Source organism: Bombina bombina, chromosome 5, assembly GCF_027579735.1.
Source record: "Bombina bombina isolate aBomBom1 chromosome 5, aBomBom1.pri, whole genome shotgun sequence".
Taxonomy (NCBI): Eukaryota; Metazoa; Chordata; class Amphibia; order Anura; family Bombinatoridae; genus Bombina; species Bombina bombina.
In genome coordinates, this window is record NC_069503.1 from 1,006,150,985 (window position 1) to 1,006,173,489 (window position 22,505).

General features: G+C 40.9%; 1 protein-coding gene across 1 annotated transcript in view; it reads right to left on the reverse strand.

Annotated features, from left to right (window-relative positions):
- The window catches only part of RGS22 (regulator of G protein signaling 22), a 354,545-nt gene that overhangs the window by 137,100 nt on the left and 194,940 nt on the right, over positions 1–22,505 (reverse strand). Inside the window, exons 20-21 of the mRNA XM_053715916.1 lie at positions 11,225–11,386; positions 10,128–10,307 (exon numbers count right to left, since the gene is read on the reverse strand). Of these exons, the coding sequence (XP_053571891.1) occupies positions 10,128–10,307; positions 11,225–11,386 (342 nt within the window). The remainder of the gene's footprint in view (positions 1–10,127; positions 10,308–11,224; positions 11,387–22,505) is intronic.

Sequence of the window (22,505 nt, forward strand, 5' to 3'; positions counted from 1 at the left end):
ACCATCTCCTGGATCTCAAATGATCTCTCTACTATACGCGGGTGTTTTGCATCAACAGCAAGCTGAGGCTCTGTGGGAGCGCGGCGGATGTCAGTTAGCCCAAGTAGGTTCGGTCCATTCTCCCTCCAAGACAGTGTCAGGAGCTCTGGGATCTCCTGTCTACCAGGCAACTCTGGACCCGTGAAGCGGCGGATGAAACCGAGCTCTCCTGTCGCCGGTCCTCCACTGGAGTCTTCAAGGTAGGTATACTCCCCCATGAGGATGAGATATCTGAGGAGCGCTGCTTGACATCTGAAAACGCTGTAGAGAGTATAGCTAAGATCTCATATCTGAGATCCTGGAAGTGCGTCTCCATTTTAGTTAGTAACTCTGCTAGAGCATGTCTGACCGCCTCCGATACAGCCATGAGGATTACTTGTCCGCATACAAAGTTAAGCAGGAGTCAGTTAGACTGGTAGAGGAGATCCTGGTCCTAGAAATTTTAGTGCGTCACACAGTGGGGAAGATGGCCGTTCGTCTGCGGCGTCTACAATGGGCTTCCAGCTAACGTAGAGCAAATGTCATATCTTTATATATCTTCTGGGCACCTATCTGATCCAGGTGGTTCTGCCTGAGTTTGGCTTCAAGCTGATAGTAAAATAAATGCATCCGAGCGGCCTATTCTGTGAATTGTCATAGATAATGTACAGAGCTGAAGTGATATGCGACCGCTCGGCTGCAAGGCACGCTCCGCCCCCCCAAATCACGCAATCTTTTATGTGAACACATGATTTATGATGCTAGGCACACCCTCCAGCCCATGATCCCATTCAGGAAGTGACGTTATGGCATCAGTACAGCCAAACGGCTAGGACGTTCCATGCCATCCTAACAGCGTTAAAGCCCAGCGTGGTTAGGACGCCATGGAACGTCCTATGGGCAGAAAGGGGTTAAAATAATAAACAAATATACATACATAATTATGGTATAGGCCCACTTTGGAGTGTGAAATTTACCACAAAATAACATTAACTACTAGTTTAAGAGAATCTATAAAATCAAATCCCTGCTAATGTAAAATGCATTGTTGTATTTCAGCTAAAGAAACAATAAAATATAAAATACATATAAGTCGATCAAAGTTGAACAATTCCAGTGTTAAAGTGACAGTAAAAACATTTTAGTCATAATGTATTCACATCTTGTTTGCTGTAATTGTTTTTTCAACAGCCAAAACCCTTCCACAACCCGCCTTATATGGAAGAGTCAATCTAGATTGGTTAATGTAGAACAGCCAATAGGATTTCAGTAGCTCTCATCCTATTGGCCAATAGGAATGCAAGGGACGCCATTTTGAAACGGCTCCCTTGCATTGAAGATTCAGTGTACGGCGGCAACCATATGAAGAGGACACTCCGCGCCAGATGTCTTGAAGGATGGACCCCCTCCGCTCCGCGCCGCCTGGATGAAGATAGAAGATGCCGCCTGGATGAAGATAGAAGACGCCACCTGGATGGATGAAGACCTCGCCGCCTGGATGAAGACTTCTCACCGTCTGGATGTCCGAACTTCAAAAACTGTAGATCGTCGGGGGTTAGTGTTAGATTTTTTTAAACTTTTTTTGGGGTGTTTTTTTTAGATTAGGGTTTGGGCTTTCTCAAAAGAGCTAAATGCCCTTTTCAGGGCAATAAAAAAGAGCTGAATGCTCTTTTAAGGGCAATGCCCTTTTTAGTGCAATGGGTAGCTTAGGTTTTTGCTAGAGTTAGGTTTTTTATTTTGGGGGGTTGGTTGGGTGGTGGATTTTACTGTTGGGGTGTCTTTATATTTTTTTACAGGGAAAGAGCTGATTTCTTTAGGGCAATGCCCTACAAAAGGCCCTTTTTAAGGGCTATTGGTAGTTTATTGTAGGCTAAGTTTTTATTTTTATTTTGGGGGGCTTTTTTTATTTTTATAGGACTATTAGATTAGGTGTAATTGTTTTTATTTTGGATAATTTCGTTTGTTATTTTTCGTAATTTAGTGTTTGTTATTTTTTGTAATTTTGTGTTTTTTTGTAATTTAGTATTTTTTTATTTTTTGTAATTGTAGATTTAATTTTTTTTAATAGTGTTAGTTTTTTAATGTGTAATTTAGTTTATTTAATTTGTAGTTATTTTAATTCTAGTATAATAGTAATGTTAGTTTAATATATAGTTTAAACTTAGTTTTTTTTTATTTCACGGGTAAGTTTTTATTTATTTTAAGTTAAGGTGTGGTTAGGTTTAGGGGTTAATAGTTTAATTTAGTTTTTTGCGATGTGAGGCTGGCAGTTTAGGTGTTAATAGGTTTATTTAGTAGCAGTGATGTGGGAGGCCAGAGGTTTAGGGGTTAATTACTTTATTTAGTAGCGGCGATGTCGGGGAGCGGCGGAATAAGGGTTAATATCTTTATTATAGTGTGGGCAATGTTGGGGTGCGGGGGGGAATAGGGGTTATTAACGTTATTATAGTGGCGGCGATGTCGGGGAGCGGCTAAATAGGGGTTAATAACTTTATTTAGGTGGCGGTGATGTCGGGAGCAGCAGATTAAGGGTTAAAAACTTTATTTAGGTTTATGTGTACACAAATAAACAATGGCACTACAATGGGCAATCCCCACTAGTGTTGGTATTGGTGTTTCTATATAGCAGCGCTATTGGTTGCTGCTATATTAAAATTAATTATTACTTAGTATGTGGGTTGGTGCTTTGCACTTGACTGAAAATTAGCAAAAAATTTGGATAAAGAGATATCCACAAAAAAGAATGAACTTAGCACTCTATGCCCAGACTTGAAGGTGAGCAGGATTCCGATTGGAATAAAATATAACTTTTATTAATTGTATATATAAAAAACAACAAAAACAGAATTTATGCTTACCTGATAAATTACTTTCTCCAACGGTGTGTCCGGTCCACGGCGTCATCCTTACTTGTGGGATATTCTCTTCCCCAACAGGAAATGGCAAAGAGCCCAGCAAAGCTGGTCACATGATCCCTCCTAGGCTCCGCCTTCCCCAGTCATTCGACCGACGTAAAGGAGGAATATGCATAGGAGAAATCATATGATACCGTGGTGACTGTAGTTAGAGAAAATAATTCATCAGACCTGATTAAAAAAACCAGGGCGGGCCGTGGACCGGACACACCGTTGGAGAAAGTAATTTATCAGGTAAGCATAAATTCTGTTTTCTCCAACATAGGTGTGTCCGGTCCACGGCGTCATCCTTACTTGTGGGAACCAATACCAAAGCTTTAGGACACGGATGATGGGAGGGAGCAAATCAGGTCACCTAGATGGAAGGCACCACGGCTTGCAAAACCTTTCTCCCAAAAATAGCCTCAGAAGAAGCAAAAGTATCAAATTTGTAAAATTTGGTAAAAGTGTGCAGTGAAGACCAAGTCGCTGCCTTACATATCTGATCAACAGAAGCCTCGTTCTTGAAGGCCCATGTGGAAGCCACAGCCCTAGTGGAGTGAGCTGTGATTCTTTCAGGAGGCTGCCGTCCGGCAGTCTCATAAGCCAATCGGATGATGCTTTTAAGCCAAAAAGAGAGAGAGGTAGAAGTTGCTTTTTGACCTCTCCTTTTACCAGAATAAACAACAAACAAGGAAGATGTTTGTCTGAAATCCTTTGTAGCCTCTAGATAGAATTTTAGAGCACGAACTACATCCAAATTGTGCAACAAACGTTCCTTCTTTGAAACTGGATTCGGACACAAAGAAGGTACAACTATCTCCTGGTTAATATTTTTGTTAGAAACAACTTTCGGAAGGAAACCAGGTTTAGTACGCAAAACCACCTTATCTGCATGGAACACCAGATAAGGAGGAGAACACTGCAGAGCAGATAACTCTGAAACTCTTCTAGCAGAAGAAATTGCAACCAAAAACAAAACTTTCCAAGATAATAACTTAATATCTACGGAATGTAAGGGTTCAAACGGAACCCCTTGAAGAACTGAAAGAACTAAATTGAGACTCCAAGGAGGAGTCAAAGGTTTGTAAACAGGCTTGATTCTAACCAGAGCCTGAACAAAAGCCTGAACATCTGGCACAGCCGCCAGCTTTTTGTGAAGTAAAACAGATAAAGCAGAAATCTGTCCCTTCAAAGAACTTGCAGATAATCCTTTCTCCAAACCCTCTTGTAGAAAGGATAGAATCTTAGGAATTTTTATCCTGTTCCATGGGAATCCTTTCGATTCGCACCAACAGATATATTTCTTCCATACTTTATGGTAAATTTTTCTAGTTACAGGCTTTCTAGCCTGAATAAGAGTATCAATGACAGAATCTGAGAACCCACGCTTTGATAAAATCAAGCGTTCAATCTCCAAGCAGTCAGTTGGAGTGAGGCCAGATTCGGATGTTCGAACGGACCTTGAACAAGAAGGTCCCGTCTCAAAGGTAGCTTCCATGGTGGAGCCGATGACATATTCACCAGGTCTGCATACCAAGTTCTGCGTGGCCACGCAGGAGCTATCAAGATCACTGAGGCCCTCTCCTGATTGATCCTGGCTACCAGCCTGGGAATGAGAGGAAACGGTGGGAATACATAAGCTAGTTTGAAGGTCCAGGGCGCTACTAGTGCATCTACTAGAGTCGCCTTGGGATCCCTGGATCTGGACCCGTAGCAAGGAACCTTGAAGTTCTGACGAGACGCCATCAGATCCATGTCTGGAATGCCCCATAATTGAGTTATGTGGGCAAAGATTTCCGGATGGAGTTCCCACTCCCCCGGATGAAATGTCTGACGACTCAGAAAATCCGCTTCCCAATTTTCCACTCCTGGGATGTGGATTGCAGACAAGTGGCAGGAGTGAATCTCCGCCCATTGAATTACTTTGGTCACTTCTTCCATCGCCAGGGAACTCCTTGTTCCCCCCTGATGGTTGATATATGCAACAGTCGTCATGTTGTCTGATTGAAACCTTATGAATTTGGCCTTTGCTAGTTGAGGCCAAGCCTTGAGAGCATTGAATATCACTCTCAGTTCCAGAATGTTTATCGGGAGAAGAGATTCTTCCCGAGACCATAGACCCTGAGCTTTCAGGGATTCCCAGACAGCGCCCCAGCCCACCAGACTGGCGTCGGTCGTGACAATGACCCACTCTGGTCTGCGGAAGCTCATCCCTTGAGACAGGTTGTCCAGGGTCAGCCACCAACGGAGTGAATCTCTGGTCCTCTGATCTACTTGGATCGTCGGGGACAAGTCTGTATAATCCCCATTCCACTGTCTGAGCATGCACAGTTGTAATGGTCTTAGATGAATCCGCGCAAAAGGAACTATGTCCATTGCCGCAACCATCAAACCTATTACTTCCATGCACTGTGCTATGGAAGGAAGAAGAACAGAATGAAGTACTTGACAAGAGCTTAGAAGTTTTGATTTTCTGGCCTCTGTCAGAAAAATCTTCATTTCTAAGAAGTCTATTATTGTTCCCAAGAAGGGAACTCTTGTTGACGGGAATAGAAAACTTTTTTCGACGTTCACTTTCCACCCGTGAGACCTGAGAAAGGCTAGGACAATGTCCGTATGAGCCTTTGCTTGTGGCAGAGACGACGCTTGAATTAGAATGTCGTCCAAGTAAGGTACTACTGCAATGCCCCTTGGCCTTAGCACCGCTAGAAGGGACCCTAGTACCTTTGTGAAAATTCTTGGAGCAGTGGCTAATCCGAATGGAAGTGCCACAAACTGGTAATGCTTGTCCAGAAAGGCGAATCTTAGGAACCGATGATGTTCCTTGTGGATAGGAATATGTAGATACGCATCCTTTAAATCCACCGTGGTCATGAATTGACCTTCCTGGATGGTAGGAAAAATTGTCCGAATGGTTTCCATTTTGAACGATGGAACCCTGAGAAATTTGTTTAGGATCTTGAGATCCAAAATTGGCCTGAATGTTCCCTCTTTTTTGGGAACTATGAACAGATTGGAGTAAAACCCCATCCCTTGTTCTCTTAATGGAACAGGATGAATCACTCCCATTTTTAACAGGTCTTCTACACAATGTAAGAATGCCTGTCTTTTTATTTGGTCTGAAGACAATTGAGACCTGTGGAACCTTCCCCTTGGGGGTAGTTCCTTGAATTCCAGGAGATAACCTTGAGAAACTATTTCTAGCGCCCAAGGATCCTGAACATCTCTTGCCCAAGCCTGAGCGAAGAGAGAGAGTCTGCCCCCCACCAGATCCGGTCCCGGATCGGGGGCCAGCATCTCATGCTGTTTTGGTAGCGGTAGCAGGCTTCTTGGCCTGCTTACCTTTGTTCCAGCCTTGCATCGGTCTCCAGGCTGGCTTGGTTTGAGAAGAATTACCCTCTTGCTTAGAGGATGTAGAATTTGAGGCTGGTCCGTTTCTGCGAAAGGGACGAAAATTTGTTTTATTTTTAGCCTTAAAAGACCTATCCTGAGGAAGGGCGTGGCCCTTTCCCCCGGTGATATCTGAAATAATCTCTTTCAAGTCAGGGCCAAACAGCGTTTTCCCCTTGAAAGGGATGTTAAGCAATCTGTTCTTGGAGGACACATCCGCTGACCAAGACTTTAGCCAAAGCGCTCTGCGCGCCACAATAGCAAAACCTGAATTTTTCGCCGCTAATCTAGCTAATTGCAAAGTGGCGTCTAAGGTAAAAGAGTTAGCCAATTTAAGTGCTTGAACTCTGTCCATAACCTCCTCATAAGAAGATGCTTTATTGAGCGACTTTTCTAGTTCTTCGAACCAGAAACACGCTGCTGTAGTGACAGGAACAATGCATGAAATTGGTTGTAGAAGGTAACCTTGCTGAACAAACATCTTTTTAAGCAAACCCTCTAATTTTTTATCCATAGGATCTTTGAAAGCACAACTATCTTCTATAGGGATAGTGGTGCGTTTGTTTAGAGTAGAAACCGCCCCCTCGACCTTGGGGACTGTCTGCCATAAGTCCTTCCTGGGGTCGACCATAGGAAATAATTTCTTAAATATAGGGGGAGGGACAAAAGGTATGCCGGGCCTTTCCCATTCTTTATTTACAATGTCCGCCACCCGCTTGGGTATAGGAAAAGCTTCGGGGGGCACCGGGACCTCTAGGAACTTGTCCATCTTACATAATTTCTCTGGAATGACCAAATTGTCACAATCATCCAGAGTAGATAACACCTCCTTAAGCAGAGCGCGGAGATGTTCCAATTTAAATTTGAATGTAATAACGTCAGGTTCAGCTTGTTGAGAAATTTTTCCTGAATCTGAAATTTCTCCCTCAGACAAAACCTCCCTGGCCCCTTCAGACTGGTGTAAGGGCATGTCAGAACCATTATCATCAGCGTCCTCATGCTCTTCAGTATCTAAAACAGAGTAGTCACGCTTTCGCTGATAAGTGGGCATTTTGGCTAAAATGTTTTTAATAGAATTATCCATTACAGCCGTTAATTGTTGCATAGTAAGGAGGATTGGCGCACTAGATGCACTAGGGACCTCCTGAGTGGGCAAGACTGGTGTAGACATGGAAGGAGATGATGCAGTACCATGTTTACTCCCCTCACTTAAGGAATCATTATCAGTGGCATCATTGTCCCTACTTTGTTTGTCACATTCATCACATATATTTAAATGGAGAGGAACCTTGGCTTCCGAACAAACAGAACATCGTCTATCTGATAGTTCAGACATGTTAATAGGCATAAACTTAATAACAAAGCACAAAAAAACGTTTTAAAATAAAACCGTTACTGTCTCTTTAAATTTTAAACTGAACACACTTTATTACTGAATATGCGAAAAAGTATGAAGGAATTGTTCAAAATTCACCAAAATTTCACCACAGTGTCTTAAAAGTATTGCACACCAAATTTGAAAGCTGTAACTCTTAAAATAACGGAACCGGAGCCGTTTTTACATTTAACCCCTATACAGTCCCTGGTATCTGCTTTGCTGAGACCCAACCAAGCCCAGAGGGGAATACGATACCAAATGACGCCTTCAATAAGCTTTTTCAGTGGATCTGAGCTCCTCACACATGCATCTGCATGCCTTGCTTCTCAAAAACAACTGCGCATTAGTGGCGCGAAAATGAGGCTCTGCCTATGACTAGAAAAGGCCCCCAGTGAAAAAGGTGTCCAATACAGTGCCTGCCGTTTTTTTTAACAGAATTCCCAAGATTAAAATAACTCTCCAAAGTTATAAACCATTAAATATGCTTATAAAGTAATCGTTTTAGCCCAGAAAAATGTCTACCAGTCTTTAAAGCCCTTGTGAAGCCCTTTATTCTTATATTAAAAATTAAGAAAATGGCTTACCGGATCCCATAGGGAAAATGACAGCTTCCAGCATTACCAAGTCTTGTTAGAAATGTGTCATACCTCAAGCAGCAAAAGTCTGCTCACTGTTTCCCCCAACTGAAGTTAATTCATCTCAACAGCCCTGTGTGGAAACAGCCATCGATTTTAGTAACGGTTGCTAAAATCATTTTCCTCTTACAAACAGAAATCTTCATCTCCTTTCTGTTTCAGAGTAAATAGTACATACCAGCACTATTTTAAAATAACAAACTCTTGATTGAAGAATAAAAACTACATTTAAACACCAAAAAACTCTTAGCCATCTCCGTGGAGATGTTGCCTGTGCAACGGCAAAGAGAATGACTGGGGAAGGCGGAGCCTAGGAGGGATCATGTGACCAGCTTTGCTGGGCTCTTTGCCATTTCCTGTTGGGGAAGAGAATATCCCACAAGTAAGGATGACGCCGTGGACCGGACACACTTATGTTGGAGAAACATACACACATAAAATTAAAATTAGAACTCTCAGAGGCTATATACTGCTCTATATTTAGCGCAAAACTGTCTGGTTTACATTGTGGTGTTACGATAGATACAGTTCTGAGCAGGGTACTAAACCTAGTGTCACATATGCTCATAGCAATGCATACTTAATTAATCCTACATAATGGAATAACCTACACACATAATATTGTGTAAGTGCAATTGATTTAGTGGTGTCATATATACTCAAGGAAGCTACTAGCTTATCAAACAATACTCCTCTGAAGTTCGCTCATTTAGCAGCGAAGCGTTATCTGGATGCAATGGTTATGATTACATTGTAATGGTGTGGCTCTCACTGCATAATGCATGCTGAGATTTGAAACTTGTTGGAATCATTCCCTTCATATAAATTAGATTAATTTAGCCCTAATTTATATTAAAGACCGAGCAGCGCACTGTATTTACTTACCAAGGCTTTATATGTGTAGTGCCATATACTACTATAATCGTTCTCTGGAGGCTGTGATATACAACCTAGAGCAGATTAAACGAACAGGGACACATACTGAGTAGAAATGAGACATTGAGGTGAATCACTTCACCACATATTGATTAGATCAATTTTGCTCTAACTATTTAAGTAGATATAGGAACAGAAATGTATTAGCCTATAAAGGCATCACATGTCCAACACAACAGACAATTGTAGCTGTTCAGGGGTGGCTATGATACACTACCTGGAGTGTATAAAGTAAACAGTAACATAGCCACATATAAATGTATGACACTAAGAACTAATAATAATTCCATGTGATCAAGCATAACACTTTTATATTGGGTGGTTTTGACACACAAGTTAGTTTTCTCATACATTGGAATTACTAGCTCTTTGACAACCATGCGATGTCGGGGGTGGCAGATTAGGGTGTTAGGTTTAAACGTAACTTTTTTTCTCCATAGACATCAATGGGGTTATGTTACGGCGATCGCCATTCCGCGCTTCAGGTGTTAGGTTTTTTTCTAACACGCTTTCCCCATTGATGTCTATGGGGAAAGCGTGCACGAGCACGACAAAGCAGCCTTTGGATTTTGTGCGGCATGGAGCTCATCGCAACCATATCAGACGCACAAGGAGGCTTTTTGAAAACTTGTAATGGCAGTGCTATGGAGGGTGCGTTCGTTTCGCACCCTCTATAGTGCAAAACTTGTAATCTAGGTGCATGTTACTTATAGGTTATACAAATAAATATATGTTATAGGGAGATCAGAGACATTTCCCACAGATACTATGATAAGTTTATACTTCCTTTAATTTTCATAATGATATATAAAAAAAGAAGGCACCGATGTGTAACTGCTTTTAATATATCAGAATATTACCATAACCACTTACTTGTGCCTCACGGAATACATAGGGTCCTAAATCCCTTCGTTTTTCCAAGATCTTCTCCGCCTGCTCTGGTGGGATGTCTATCTGCAATGCTGGAGGAATAGACGAGTTGATAAAGCAGTTGATAATAGCTGTGATCTTGTTCTGGATGGTGAAATCATCACAGTGAGAATGACAGAGGTCCTGAAAAAACATTGTAAAATAAGCATTTGTGTCATTCTAATCAACACAATGTTAAAGGGATTCATCAACACCTCAAAACACCCACATGAATGTACTAAACAATAACCTTAAATCACTTTCATAAACTACTAAGTTGCTTTGATAATTAGCATCTCCTCACTCAACTGTGTGTAACTATACTCTCTGTTATTTAAGTGCCCATTCTTTACCTTGTCTACTTATTTGTAAACACCCTTCTAATGAAGTCAAAGAAACCCTACAATCCCAGTCCTGCAGCATCTTGATGACCATGCCTTCAATAATCTCCCTACTACTCCATCTCCACTTCCAGTATTTGTTGGATTATCTCACAGACCTGTCTTTTATGTTCTACTCTTCTCAGTCTTCACTTCCTTACTTGATAAACTAACAGGCTCATCTGGGTTCCAATACAACTTCCTGGCTGGTTATAACCAAGTCTTTTCCTTTTCTCTTTTAAGTGGTGTCAATACCTGTCTTTTAAAAAATTTGATAGATTAGCGTCTACTTCCTAAAAATCTATGTTAGAGACTAAACTTTTACTGGTTCTCTGTCTAAATGCAAACCCAATATTGTGAATCTCCATTACTACTGATTTCTCAGTTATCAGACTATCATTCACAGCTCATTCCATTGTTGTTACATGTGACATTGATATCTATGTGAATTATGCTCAAATATTCAGACTAAGCACATGAACTTGAAAAAATATTTAGTTACTAAGGATCTCTCTGAACTGGTTGTGATACTGGTCTGAATGTCATTTAGTTTGTTTTGCAATCTTATAGCAGAACACTAGATTACTGTCAAGGTATATGAGCATATGGTTATTTTCTTGGTGTGAATATTCATTGAGATAATAATTATTAATCCGTTATTATTATTTGTTTGTGTTATACCTTATATTTTTGAACCTCTTGCCAGAAAAGCAATCCATTTTCCAAAAAGTCTCCTTTGAGGGATAAAAACTTTTGAAACTGGCTGGCAGTAACTGGGTTTAATAACGCTTTGCGGAATGCAATTATCTCTTTGGAGGAAGAAATCCACTTACTGTCCAAGTGCTGAAAACAAAAATGTGAAAATGAATATCTTAAAAATGAAGTCATAGTAATGGCATTTTAATGTTTTATGTTAAAATAAACAAATATGTATCTAAGGGTTTATTGTCAGAAAACATAAATTATGCTTACCAGATAATTTCCTTTCCTTCTGTACAGGGAGAGTTCACAGCTCCATTCCTTACTTGTGGGAAATACTGAACCTGGCCACCGGGAGGAGGCAAAGACAAATGCAGAGGGAACAAGGAACAGTAGGAGAAATATCAGGGTGAAAAAGGTGCCAGAAGAATAAATTAAAATTTAGGGCCGCCCATCGGAGAAAACGAGCGGGAGCTGTGGACTCTCCCTGTACATAAGGAAAGGAAATTATCTGGTAAGCACAATTTATGCTTTCCTTCTTAATACAGGGAGAGTCCACAGCTGCATTCCTTACTTGTGGGAAATTATACCCAAGCTCCAGAGGACACTGAATGCTAACAGGAGGGTTAAAAAGAGAAGCGAACCCTAATCTGAGGGCACCACAACCTGCAAAACTTTTCTCCTGAAGGCTGCTTCAGCAGAAGCAAAAACATCAAACTTGTAAAATTTGGAAAAAGTATGTAAGGAGGACCTGGTATCCGCCTCACAAATCTGATCCATAGAAGCCTAATTTTTGAAGACCCAAGAGTAAGCCACAGCTCTCGTAGAATGAGCCGTAATCCTCTGAGGAGACTTAAAACCCACTGACTCATATTCTAAGTGGATGATGCTCCTCAACCAAAAATATAAGGAAGTCGAAGAGGCCCTCTGACCTCTATGCTTCCCAGAAAACAAACAGAGAAAAAGTTTGTCTAAATTCCTTTGTAGCCTGAAGATAGAACTTTGCTTCCCAGATGGCTACACCCGGAATGTGGATCGCTGACAGCCAACAGTTGTGGGTCTCCACCCACTCCAGAATCTGAGATACTTCCCTTATTGCTAGGGAGCTTCTCGTTCCCCCCTGATGGTTGATGTAAGCCACCGAGGTTAAATTGTCTGATTGGAATCAGATAAATTGGGACGAACCCAGTAGGGGCCAAGCCTTCAGCGCATTGATTATTGCTGAAGGTCACAGACCCTGCGCCTTCTTGGCGCCCCAAACAGCTTCCCCATCATGACAAACGCGTCCGTAGTCAGTCACCCAGGATGGTCTTAAAAAGGATGTCCCTCTGGACAGGTGATACGGACAGGTGATACGGACAGAGCTACCAAGAGAGCGATTCTCTCGACCGGGTGTCAAGAGAAATCTGTTTAGACAGATCCAAATAATTGCCATTCCACTGCCTCAGCATGTACAGTCACAATGGCCTGAGGTGGAACCTGGCAAAGAGAACAATGTCCATGTTGGACACCATGAGACCAATCACCACCATACACTGAGCCACAGATGGCCCTAAGGAGGTCTGGAGGGCAAGACATGTTGAAGCTATCTTGCAACTTCTCTGGTCTGTTAGAAATATTCCCATGACAATGGAATCTATTATCGTGCCCAGGAATTCCACCTTGGGGGTGGAATAAGATCACTCCTTTCTCTATTTATCTTCCCTCCGTGGGATCGTAAAAGAGAGGAGAGATTCCGAATGGTCTTCCATTAGACAAAACGATGGTCCAGTTTCTGGCGACTGCTAGAAGAGCCCTAAAAACCTTCGTAAAAATTTTTGGAGCAGTAGCTGTGCCAAATAGAAGTGCAATTAACAGGAAGTGCTTGTCCAGGAACGCAAACCTGAGGAACTGGAAGTGTTCCCTGTGGATTGGAAGGTGAAGTAATGCCTCCTTGGGATCTATAGAGGTCATAAACTGCCCTTTCTGAATTAAGGGAAGGATGGACCTTATTGTCTCCATCTTGACAAGGGGACATTTAGAAATTTGTTTAAGCACTTTAGGTCCAGAACTGGACGGAAAGATCCCTCCTTCTTTGGGACCACGATAGGCACTGGGACAATGACTCCAAAGGAGGACAGATACCTTTACGCACTCCAGAAAGGCTTCCCTCTTTCCTAGTCTTGAGACAGGTTGCGAGGAAGAATCTGCCCCTGGGTGGATGAGATTTGAAACCTATCTTGTAACCCTGAGCTATGACCTCCAGGACCCAAGGATCCTGCACATTCCTGAACCTTACGGGCCTGAACAGAAAACCTGAAGTCTTAGCCGTAGCCGCTCCAGCAACTGCGGCGAATGACAAACTATCCTCACACTGGCTAGTATTACGTGTGGCAAGTGTAAAATAGCGCCAACCAAGTAGGGATGGGAAAAAGAAATACCACCCTCATAGAGAGTCCCGAACCGGGATCCTTAAAAGGCAGAGAGCGGAAAGGGGAATCTAATCCTATCCCACTCTTCCTTAATAATGATTGCCATTAAATTTAGGATCCAGAGGTTCATCTGGCAGCTCAGCCTTTGGAACCTCTAATGTAGTCAAAACCTCCTTTAGTAGAAAGTGTAAACATTCTGTCCTAAATCAAAAAAACTGGATCCTCCACAGGCGGAGGATTATAGGCAGCAGACTCCAACCCTGAAAGTTTATACTTTGAAGATTCAGAGAGAACCTCATCCTCGGATAACTGATCAGATATATCCGACAAATTACATGATGCCACCTGAGCAGGAGTGCAAGATTTAACCTTTCGCTTGCGCTTAGCAGTGTGAGGGAAAACACTAATGGTCGCAGACACCGCTGTATGAAACTGCTCAGTAACGTCTGGTGAAAAAAGGCCCCCTCTAGATGGAGGATTAGCAGTGCAAAGGGAAGCTGCATGTGTATAAAAAGATGCATGTAGGGTGTGAACATCACTGGAAGAGGACTCCTCAGAGGTGGGCGGCTCAGTGGTATCAAACATGTCAACCTTATTTGATATATTCCCCTTATAAAGGCATATGGAACATAATTGAGAAGGTGGATATTCCAGAGCTCTCTCACAATATAAACAGGCAATACTCTTTGAAATAGAGGGAGAACCCTCTAATGAATCAGAATCCTCCATAGCTAAAGTACAATATGCGGAGGACTACAGAAAAAAAACAACTTTATTTTAAATAAAAAAAACTGCACCTTTATACCCCAATGGCTGAGGCACTCACCACCTCCTTTGACCCAAGCAGAACAGAGATAAAACTTCTCTCCATAGTTACTCGGTCAAGAGGAAGGAAATGGAAGCCCCGACCATTCCGTTCACATGGTGCTCAATGCAGGACCGTCCCTGCTATGAGAGAAAGTACGCCAAGCTTTTAAGCTGCGCAACCTTCAAAGTGAAAGTGAAACCTGTATGTTCCATCTCAGCCTAGGAGCCCATAAACATCTTACACATAAAGCAGCATAAAATCGAATAAAGCATATATGATTAAACCCAACTGTTCATAATCCCCCTCAGGAGATATTAACCCTTGATTCCATATTGAGAAAAGAAGCCACACTGTGACCCTGTCTTCTAGCGTTTGCAATATGTGTAAAAAATGAAACGATCTTACCGGAATCTATGCTGTGGAACAGTAACACAGTTCTTCAAGTTTGACAGATTGTAGCAACGCTTCTGACATGGACTTGAGTGAAGAAAGCAGGCAGCGAAACTAGTCAACGCTGATTGCTTAAGGAGCTTTTAATATGAGTCTGGATGGTTTTGCAGAAAGACTCTCCCTGCATCTCCAGACTCTAACTTTCGTCAATGCTCTCACTGAGAGGCTGACAAGACTACTTAAAACTCAAGTCCCATAGCGAAGAGTACTACCCTCCATAAGAGACTACTCCGAATCTTCCGACACTTCTCTGCCATCCTCCTGTGATGAAAGGCAAATAATGACTGGGGGATGAGGGAAGTGGGGGAGGTATTTAAGCCTTTGGTTGGGGTGTCTTTGCCTCCTCCTGGTGGCCAGGTTCAGTATTTCCCACAAGTAAGGAAAGGAATGCAGCTGTGGGCTCTCCCTGTATTAAGAAGGAAATTTTTACCTTACCTGCTACATAAAGCATATCTTCGCAATCACAACAGTATCACTAACAGTTGACAAAATTCTCCAGTGAGACACAAATCTTACTTTTCTTATTCTTTTCCTAATTACTTCAGATTTTTTTTTAAAATATACTCTTTGGATGTTGCTTTTCCATAAAATCATTGCATATGGTTTGTATTGTTTCAGCAACATAGTGTGTCCAATAAACCTAGATTAGCCACATGGGGAACCACTGCTATGAGCACATTCACAGTACTCTAAAACATACTGAAAGAAACAAACATGTTACTGTTTAAGAAACAATAACTTTTAAAAGAAGAATATTTTAGAAATTTATTTTTGAGGTCATAATATTTTTATTATATTTATATTTCATGACATCTTGATTTGTTTAATGTACTTGATCATACCAATGTAGCAAATTGCTTTTAAAAGAAAATGCTGCTAAATCCTTTACCACTATCTAGAAGTCATCGTATTCAATTATTATGCTTCAAAGCCTAAACAAATATCTTATTTCCTCAGTGCTTCTAATCTACGACAGGGACTAGACTGGGGTGATACCTAGGGCAAATGTTGGCCTAGATAACTAAGCCCGCACCTAGGTCAGCAAGATTAAGGGAGAACAATTTACTATGATATTCCTATTCATTTTGTAACAAATTAATGCTTAGTGCACCCTTGGCTTAGTGCTCAAGAGATATCCGACATGAATTTTACTGCATGTCCCCATCGAAATCTATTATATGAGGGATTGCGAGCACTTGCGCTATCCGGCAAGCAGATGTTACTGTGCATTAGACAGATGCTCGAGTGATAAAAGATAACGTATAAAAGCTCTAATATTTTTTCACTCCACTTGTTATATAGCCCATTGGTGGAATTAAGGTTCAAGACTCATAAGATTCATCAGTGCTTATGGCATCACAAAAACTAATTTTGCCTCTGGGTGACACTGATACCTTTAAGGACCCCAGACATACACAAGGTTCATTTGCACTAAGCAAGTGCAAAGATACACCCTTTTGAAGAATTATATTAGATGAAACATACATAGTAAAATACATACATTCAAGATAAAATAAAAAAAATGTAGAGTGTGTAAGCTCTAATAACATGTGATCTAAAGTTCAATTCAAAGAACATTAAAAACATAATTTATGTAAGAACTTACCTGATAAATTCATTTCTTTCATATTAGCAAGAGTCCATGAGCTAGTGACGTATGGGATATACATTCCTACCAGGAGGGGCAAAGTTTCCCAAACCTCAAAATGCCTACAAATACACCCCTCACCACACCCACAAATCAGTTTAACGGATAGCCAAGAAGGGGGGTGATAAGAAAAAAGTGCGAAAGCATATAAAATAAGGAATTGGAATAATTGTGCTTTATACAAAAAAATCATAACCACCACAAAAAAGGGCGGGCCTCATGGACTCTTGCTAATATGAAAGAAATGAATTTATCAGGTAAGTTCTTACATAAATTATGTTTTCTTTCATGTAATTAGCAAGAGTCCATGAGCTAGTGACGTATGGGATAATGACTACCCAAGATGTGGATCTTTCCACGCAAGAGTCACTAGAGAGGGAGGGATAAAATAAAGACAGCCAACTCCTGCTGAAAATAATCCACACCCAAAATAAAGTTTAATGAAAAACATAAACAGAAGATTCAAACTGAAACCGCTGCCTGAAGTACTTTTCTACCAAAAACTGCTTCAGAAGAAGAAAATACATCAAAATGGTAGAATTTAGTAAAAGTATGCAAAGAGGACCAAGTTGCTGCTTTGCAAATCTGATCAACCGAAGCTTCATTTCTAAACGCCCAGGAAGTAGAAACTGACCTAGTAGAATGAGCTGTAATCCTTTGAGGCGGAGTTTTACCCGACTCGACATAGGCATGATGAATTAAAGATTTCAACCAAGATGCCAAAGAAATGGCAGAAGCTTTCTGGCCTTTTCTAGAACCGGAAAATATAACAAATAGACTAGAAGTCTTTCGGAAAGACTTAGTAGCTTCAACATAATATTTCAAAGCTCTAACAACATCCAAAGAATGCAACAATTTCTCCTTAGAATTCTTAGGATTAGGACATAATGAGGGAACCACAATTTCTCTACTAATGTTGTTGGAATTCACAACCTTAGGTAAAAATTCAAAAGAAGTTCGCAACACCGCCTTATCCTGATGAAAAATCAGAAAAGGAGACTCACAAGAAAGAGCAGATAATTCAGAGACTCTTCTGGCAGAAGAGATCGCCAAAAGGAACAAAACTTTCCAAGAAAGTAATTTAATGTCCAATGAATGCATGGGTTCAAAAGGAGGAGCTTGAAGAGCCCCCAGAACCAAATTCAAACTCCAAGGAGGAGAAATTGACTTAATGACAGGTTTTATACGAACCAAAGCTTGTACAAAACAATGAATATCAGGAAGATTAGCAATCTTTCTGTGAAAAAGAACAGAAAGAGCAGAGATTTGTCCTTTCAAAGAACTTGCGGATAAACCTTTATCTAAACCATCCTGAAGAAACTGTAAAATTCTCGGAATTCTAAAAGAATGCCAAGAAAAATGATGAGAAAGACACCAAGAAATATAAGTCTTCCAGACTCTATAATATATCTCTCTAGATACAGATTTACGAGCCTGTAACATAGTATTAATCACAGAGTCAGAGAAACCTCTTTGACCAAGAATCAAGCGTTCAATCTCCATACCTTTAAATTTAAGGATTTGAGATCCTGATGGAAAAAAGGACCTTGCGACAGAAGGTCTGGTCTTAGCGGAAGAGTCCACGGATGGCAAGAGGCCATCCGGACAAGATCCGCATACCAAAACCTGTGAGGCCATGCCGGAGCTACCAGCAGAACAAACGAGCATTCCTTCAGAATCTTGGAGATTACTCTTGGAAGAAGAACTAGAGGCGGAAAGATATAGGCAGGATGATACTTCCAAGGAAGTGATAATGCATCCACTGCTTCCGCCTGAGGATCCCGGGATCTGGACAGATACCTGGGAAGTTTCTTGTTTAGATGAGACGCCATCAGATCTATTTCTGGAAGCTCCCACATTTGAACAATCTGAAGAAATACCTCTGGGTGAAGAGACCATTCGCCCGGATGCAACGTTTGGCGACTGAGATAATCCGCTTCCCAATTGTCTATACCTGGGATATGAACCGCAGAGATTAGACAGGAGCTGGATTCCGCCCAAACCAGAATTCGAGATACTTCTTTCATAGCCAGAGGACTGTGAGTCCCTCCTTGATGATTGATGTATGCCACAGTTGTGACATTGTCTGTCTGAAAACAAATGAACGATTCTCTCTTCAGAAGAGGCCAAGACTGAAGAGCTCTGAAAATTGCACGGAGTTCCAAAATATTGATCGGTAATCTCACCTCCTGAGATTCCCAAACTCCTTGTGCCGTCAGAGATCCCCACACAGCTCCCCAACCTGTAAGACTTGCATCTGTTGAAATTACAGTCCAGGTCGGAAGAACAAAAGAAGCCCCCTGAATTAAACGATGGTGATCTGTCCACCACGTTAGAGAGTGTCGTACAATCGGTTTTAAAGATATTAATTGAGATATCTTTGTGTAATCCCTGCACCATTGATTCAGCATACAGAGCTGAAGAGGTCGCATGTGAAAACGAGCAAAGGGGATCGCGTCTGATGCAGCAGTCATAAGACCTAGAATTTCCATGCATAAGGCTACCGAAGGGAATGATTGTGACTGAAGGTTTCGACAAGCTGAAATCCATTTTAGACGTCTCTTGTCTGTCAAAGACAGAGTCATGGACACTGAATCTATCTGGAAACCCAGAAAGGTTACCCTTGTCTGAGGAATCAATGAACTTTTTAGTGAATTGATCCTCCAACCATGATCTTGAAGAAACAACACAAGTCGATTCGTATGAGATTCTGCTAAATGTAAAGACTGAGTAAGTACCAAGATATCGTCCAAATAAGGAAATACCACAATACCCTGTTCTCTGATTACAGACAGAAGGGCACCGAGAACCTTTGTAAAAATTCTTGGAGCTGTAGCTAGGCCAAACGGCAGAGCCACAAACTGGTAATGCTTGTCCAGAAAAGAGAATCTCAGGAACTGATAATGATCTGGATGAATCGGAATATGCAGATATGCATCCTGTAAATCTATTGTGGACATATAATGCCCTTGTTGAACAAAAGGCAAGATAGTCCTTACAGTTACCATTTTGAACGTTGGTATCCTTACATAACGATTCAATATTTTTAGATCCAGAACTGGTCTGAAGGAATTCTCCTTCTTTGGTACAATGAAGAGATTCGAATAAAACCCTAGCCCCTGTTCCAGAACTGGAACTGGCATAATTACTCCAGCCAACTCTAGATCTGAAACACATTTCAGAAATGCTTGAGCTTTCACTGGATTTACTGGGACACGGGAAAGAAAAAATCTCTTTGCAGGAGGTCTTATCTTGAATCCAATTCTGTACCCTTCTGAAACAATGTTCTGAATCCAAAGATTGTGAACAGAATTGATCCAAATTTCTTTGAAAAAACGTAACCTGCCCCCTACCAGCTGAGCTGGAATGAGGGCCGCACCTTCATGTGGACTTAGAAGCTGGCTTTGCTTTTCTAGAAGGCTTGGATTTATTCCAGACTGGAGATGGTTTCCAAACTGAAACTGCTCCTGAGGATGAAGGATCAGGCTTTTGTTCTTTGTTGAAACGAAAGGAACGAAAACGATTATTAGCCCTGTTTTTACCCTTAGATTTTTTATCCTGTGGTAAAAAAGTTCCTTTCCCACCAGTAACAGTTGAGATAATAGAATCCAACTGAGAACCAAATAATTTGTTACCCTGGAAAGAAATGGAAAGTAGAGTCGATTTAGAAGACATATCAGCATTCCAAGTTTTAAGCCATAAAGCTCTTCTAGCTAAAATAGCTAGAGACATAAACCTGACATCAACTCTGATAATATCAAAAATGGCATCACAGATAAAATTATTAGCATGTTGAAGAAGAATAATAATATTATGAGAATCATGATCTGTTACTTGTTGCGCTAGTTTCCAACCAAAAAGTTGAAGCTGCAGCAACATCAGCCAATGATATAGCAGGTCTAAGAAGATTACCTGAACACAGATAAGCTTTTCTTAGAAAGGATTCAATTTTCCTATCTAAAGGATCCTTAAAGGAAGTACCATCTGACGTAGGAATAGTAGTACGTTTAGCATGGGTAGAAATAGCCCCATCAACTTTAGGGATTTTGTCCCAAAATTCTAATCTGTCAGACGGCACAGGATATAATTGCTTAAAACGTTTAGAAGGAGTAAATGAATTACCCAAATTATTCCATTCTCTGGAAATTACTTCAGAAATAGCACCAGGAACAGGAAAAACCTCTGGAATAACCACAGGAGATTTAAAGACCTTATCTAAACGTTTAGATTAGTATCAAGAGGACCAGAATCCTCAATTTCTAAAGCAATTAGTACTTCTTTAAGTAAAGAACGAATAAATTCCATTTTAAATAAATATGAAGATTTATCAGCATCAACCTCTGAGACAGAATCCTCTGAACCAGAAGAGTCATTAGAATCAGAATGATGATGTTCATTTAAAAATTCATCTGTATAAAGAGAAGTTTTAAAAGATTTTTTATGTTTACTAGAAGGAGGAATAACAGACATAGCCTTCTTGATGGATTCAGAAACAAAATCTCTTATGTTATCAGGAACATTCTGAACATTAGATGTTGATGGAACTGCAACAGGTAATGGTACATTACTAAAGGAAATATTATCTGCATTAACAAGTTTGTCATGACAATTAATACAAACAACAGCTGGAGGAACAGCTACCAAAAGTTTACAGCAGATACACTTAGCTTTGGTAGTTCCAGCACCAGACAGCGATTTTCCTGAAGTATCTTCTGACTCAGATGCAACGTGAGACATCTTGCAATATGTAAGAGAAAAAACAACATATAAAGCAAAATTGATCAAATTCCTTAAATGACAGTTTCAGGAATGGGAAAAAATGCCAAGGAACAAGCTTCTAGCAACCAGAAGCAAAGAAAAATGAGACTTAAATAATGTGGAGACAAAAGCGACGGCCATATTTTTTTAGTGCCAAATAAGATGCCCACATTATTTGGCTCCTAAATGCTTTTGGCGCAAAAAATGACGCCACGTCCGGAACGCCGACATTTTTGTCGCAAAAGAAACGTCAAAAATGACGCAACTTCCGGCGACACGTATGACGCCGGAAACAGAAAAGATTTTTTGCGCCAAAAAAATCTGCGCCAAGAATGACGCAATAAAATGAAGCATTTTCAGCCCCCGCGAGCCTAACAGCCCACAGGGAAAAAAGTCAAATTTTTAAGGTAAGAAAAATAATTGATTCAAGTGCATTATCCCAAATATGAAACTGACTGTCTGAAAATAAGGAATGTTGAACATCCTGAGTCAAGGCAAATAAATGTTTGAATACATATATTTAGAACTTTATTAAAAAAGTGCCCAACCATAGCTTAGAGTGTCACAGAAAATAAGACTTACTTACCCCAGGACACTCATCTACATGTCTGTAGAAAGCCAAACCAGTACTGAAACGAAAATCAGCAGAGGTAATGGTATATATATAAGAGTATATCGTCGATCTGAAAAGGGAGGTAAGAGATTAATCTCTACGACCGATAACAGAGAACCTATGAAATAGACCCCGTAGAAGGAGATCACTGCATTCAAATAGGCAATACTCTCCTCACATCCCTCTGACATTCACTGCACGCTGAGAGGAAAACCGGGCTCCAACCTGCTGCGGAGCGCATATCAACGTAGAATCTAGCACAAACTTACTTCACCACCTCCATAGGAGGCAAAGTTTGTAAAACTGATTTGTGGGTGTGGTGAGGGGTGTATTTGTAGGCATTTTGAGGTTTGGGAAACTTTGCCCCTCCTGGTAGGAATGTATATCCCATACGTCACTAGCTCATGGACTCTTGCTAATTACATGAAACAAATATATATTCCTATAAAGTCCCATAATCTGAGTTAAGTAAAAAGTGGAATGAGAGGCAAAAATACATATTCAATTTGACAGGTAGGCTGTTCCAAACATTTGAGAGATCTAACCACAGTTCTGCTGTGGATTTAGGCAGCCTC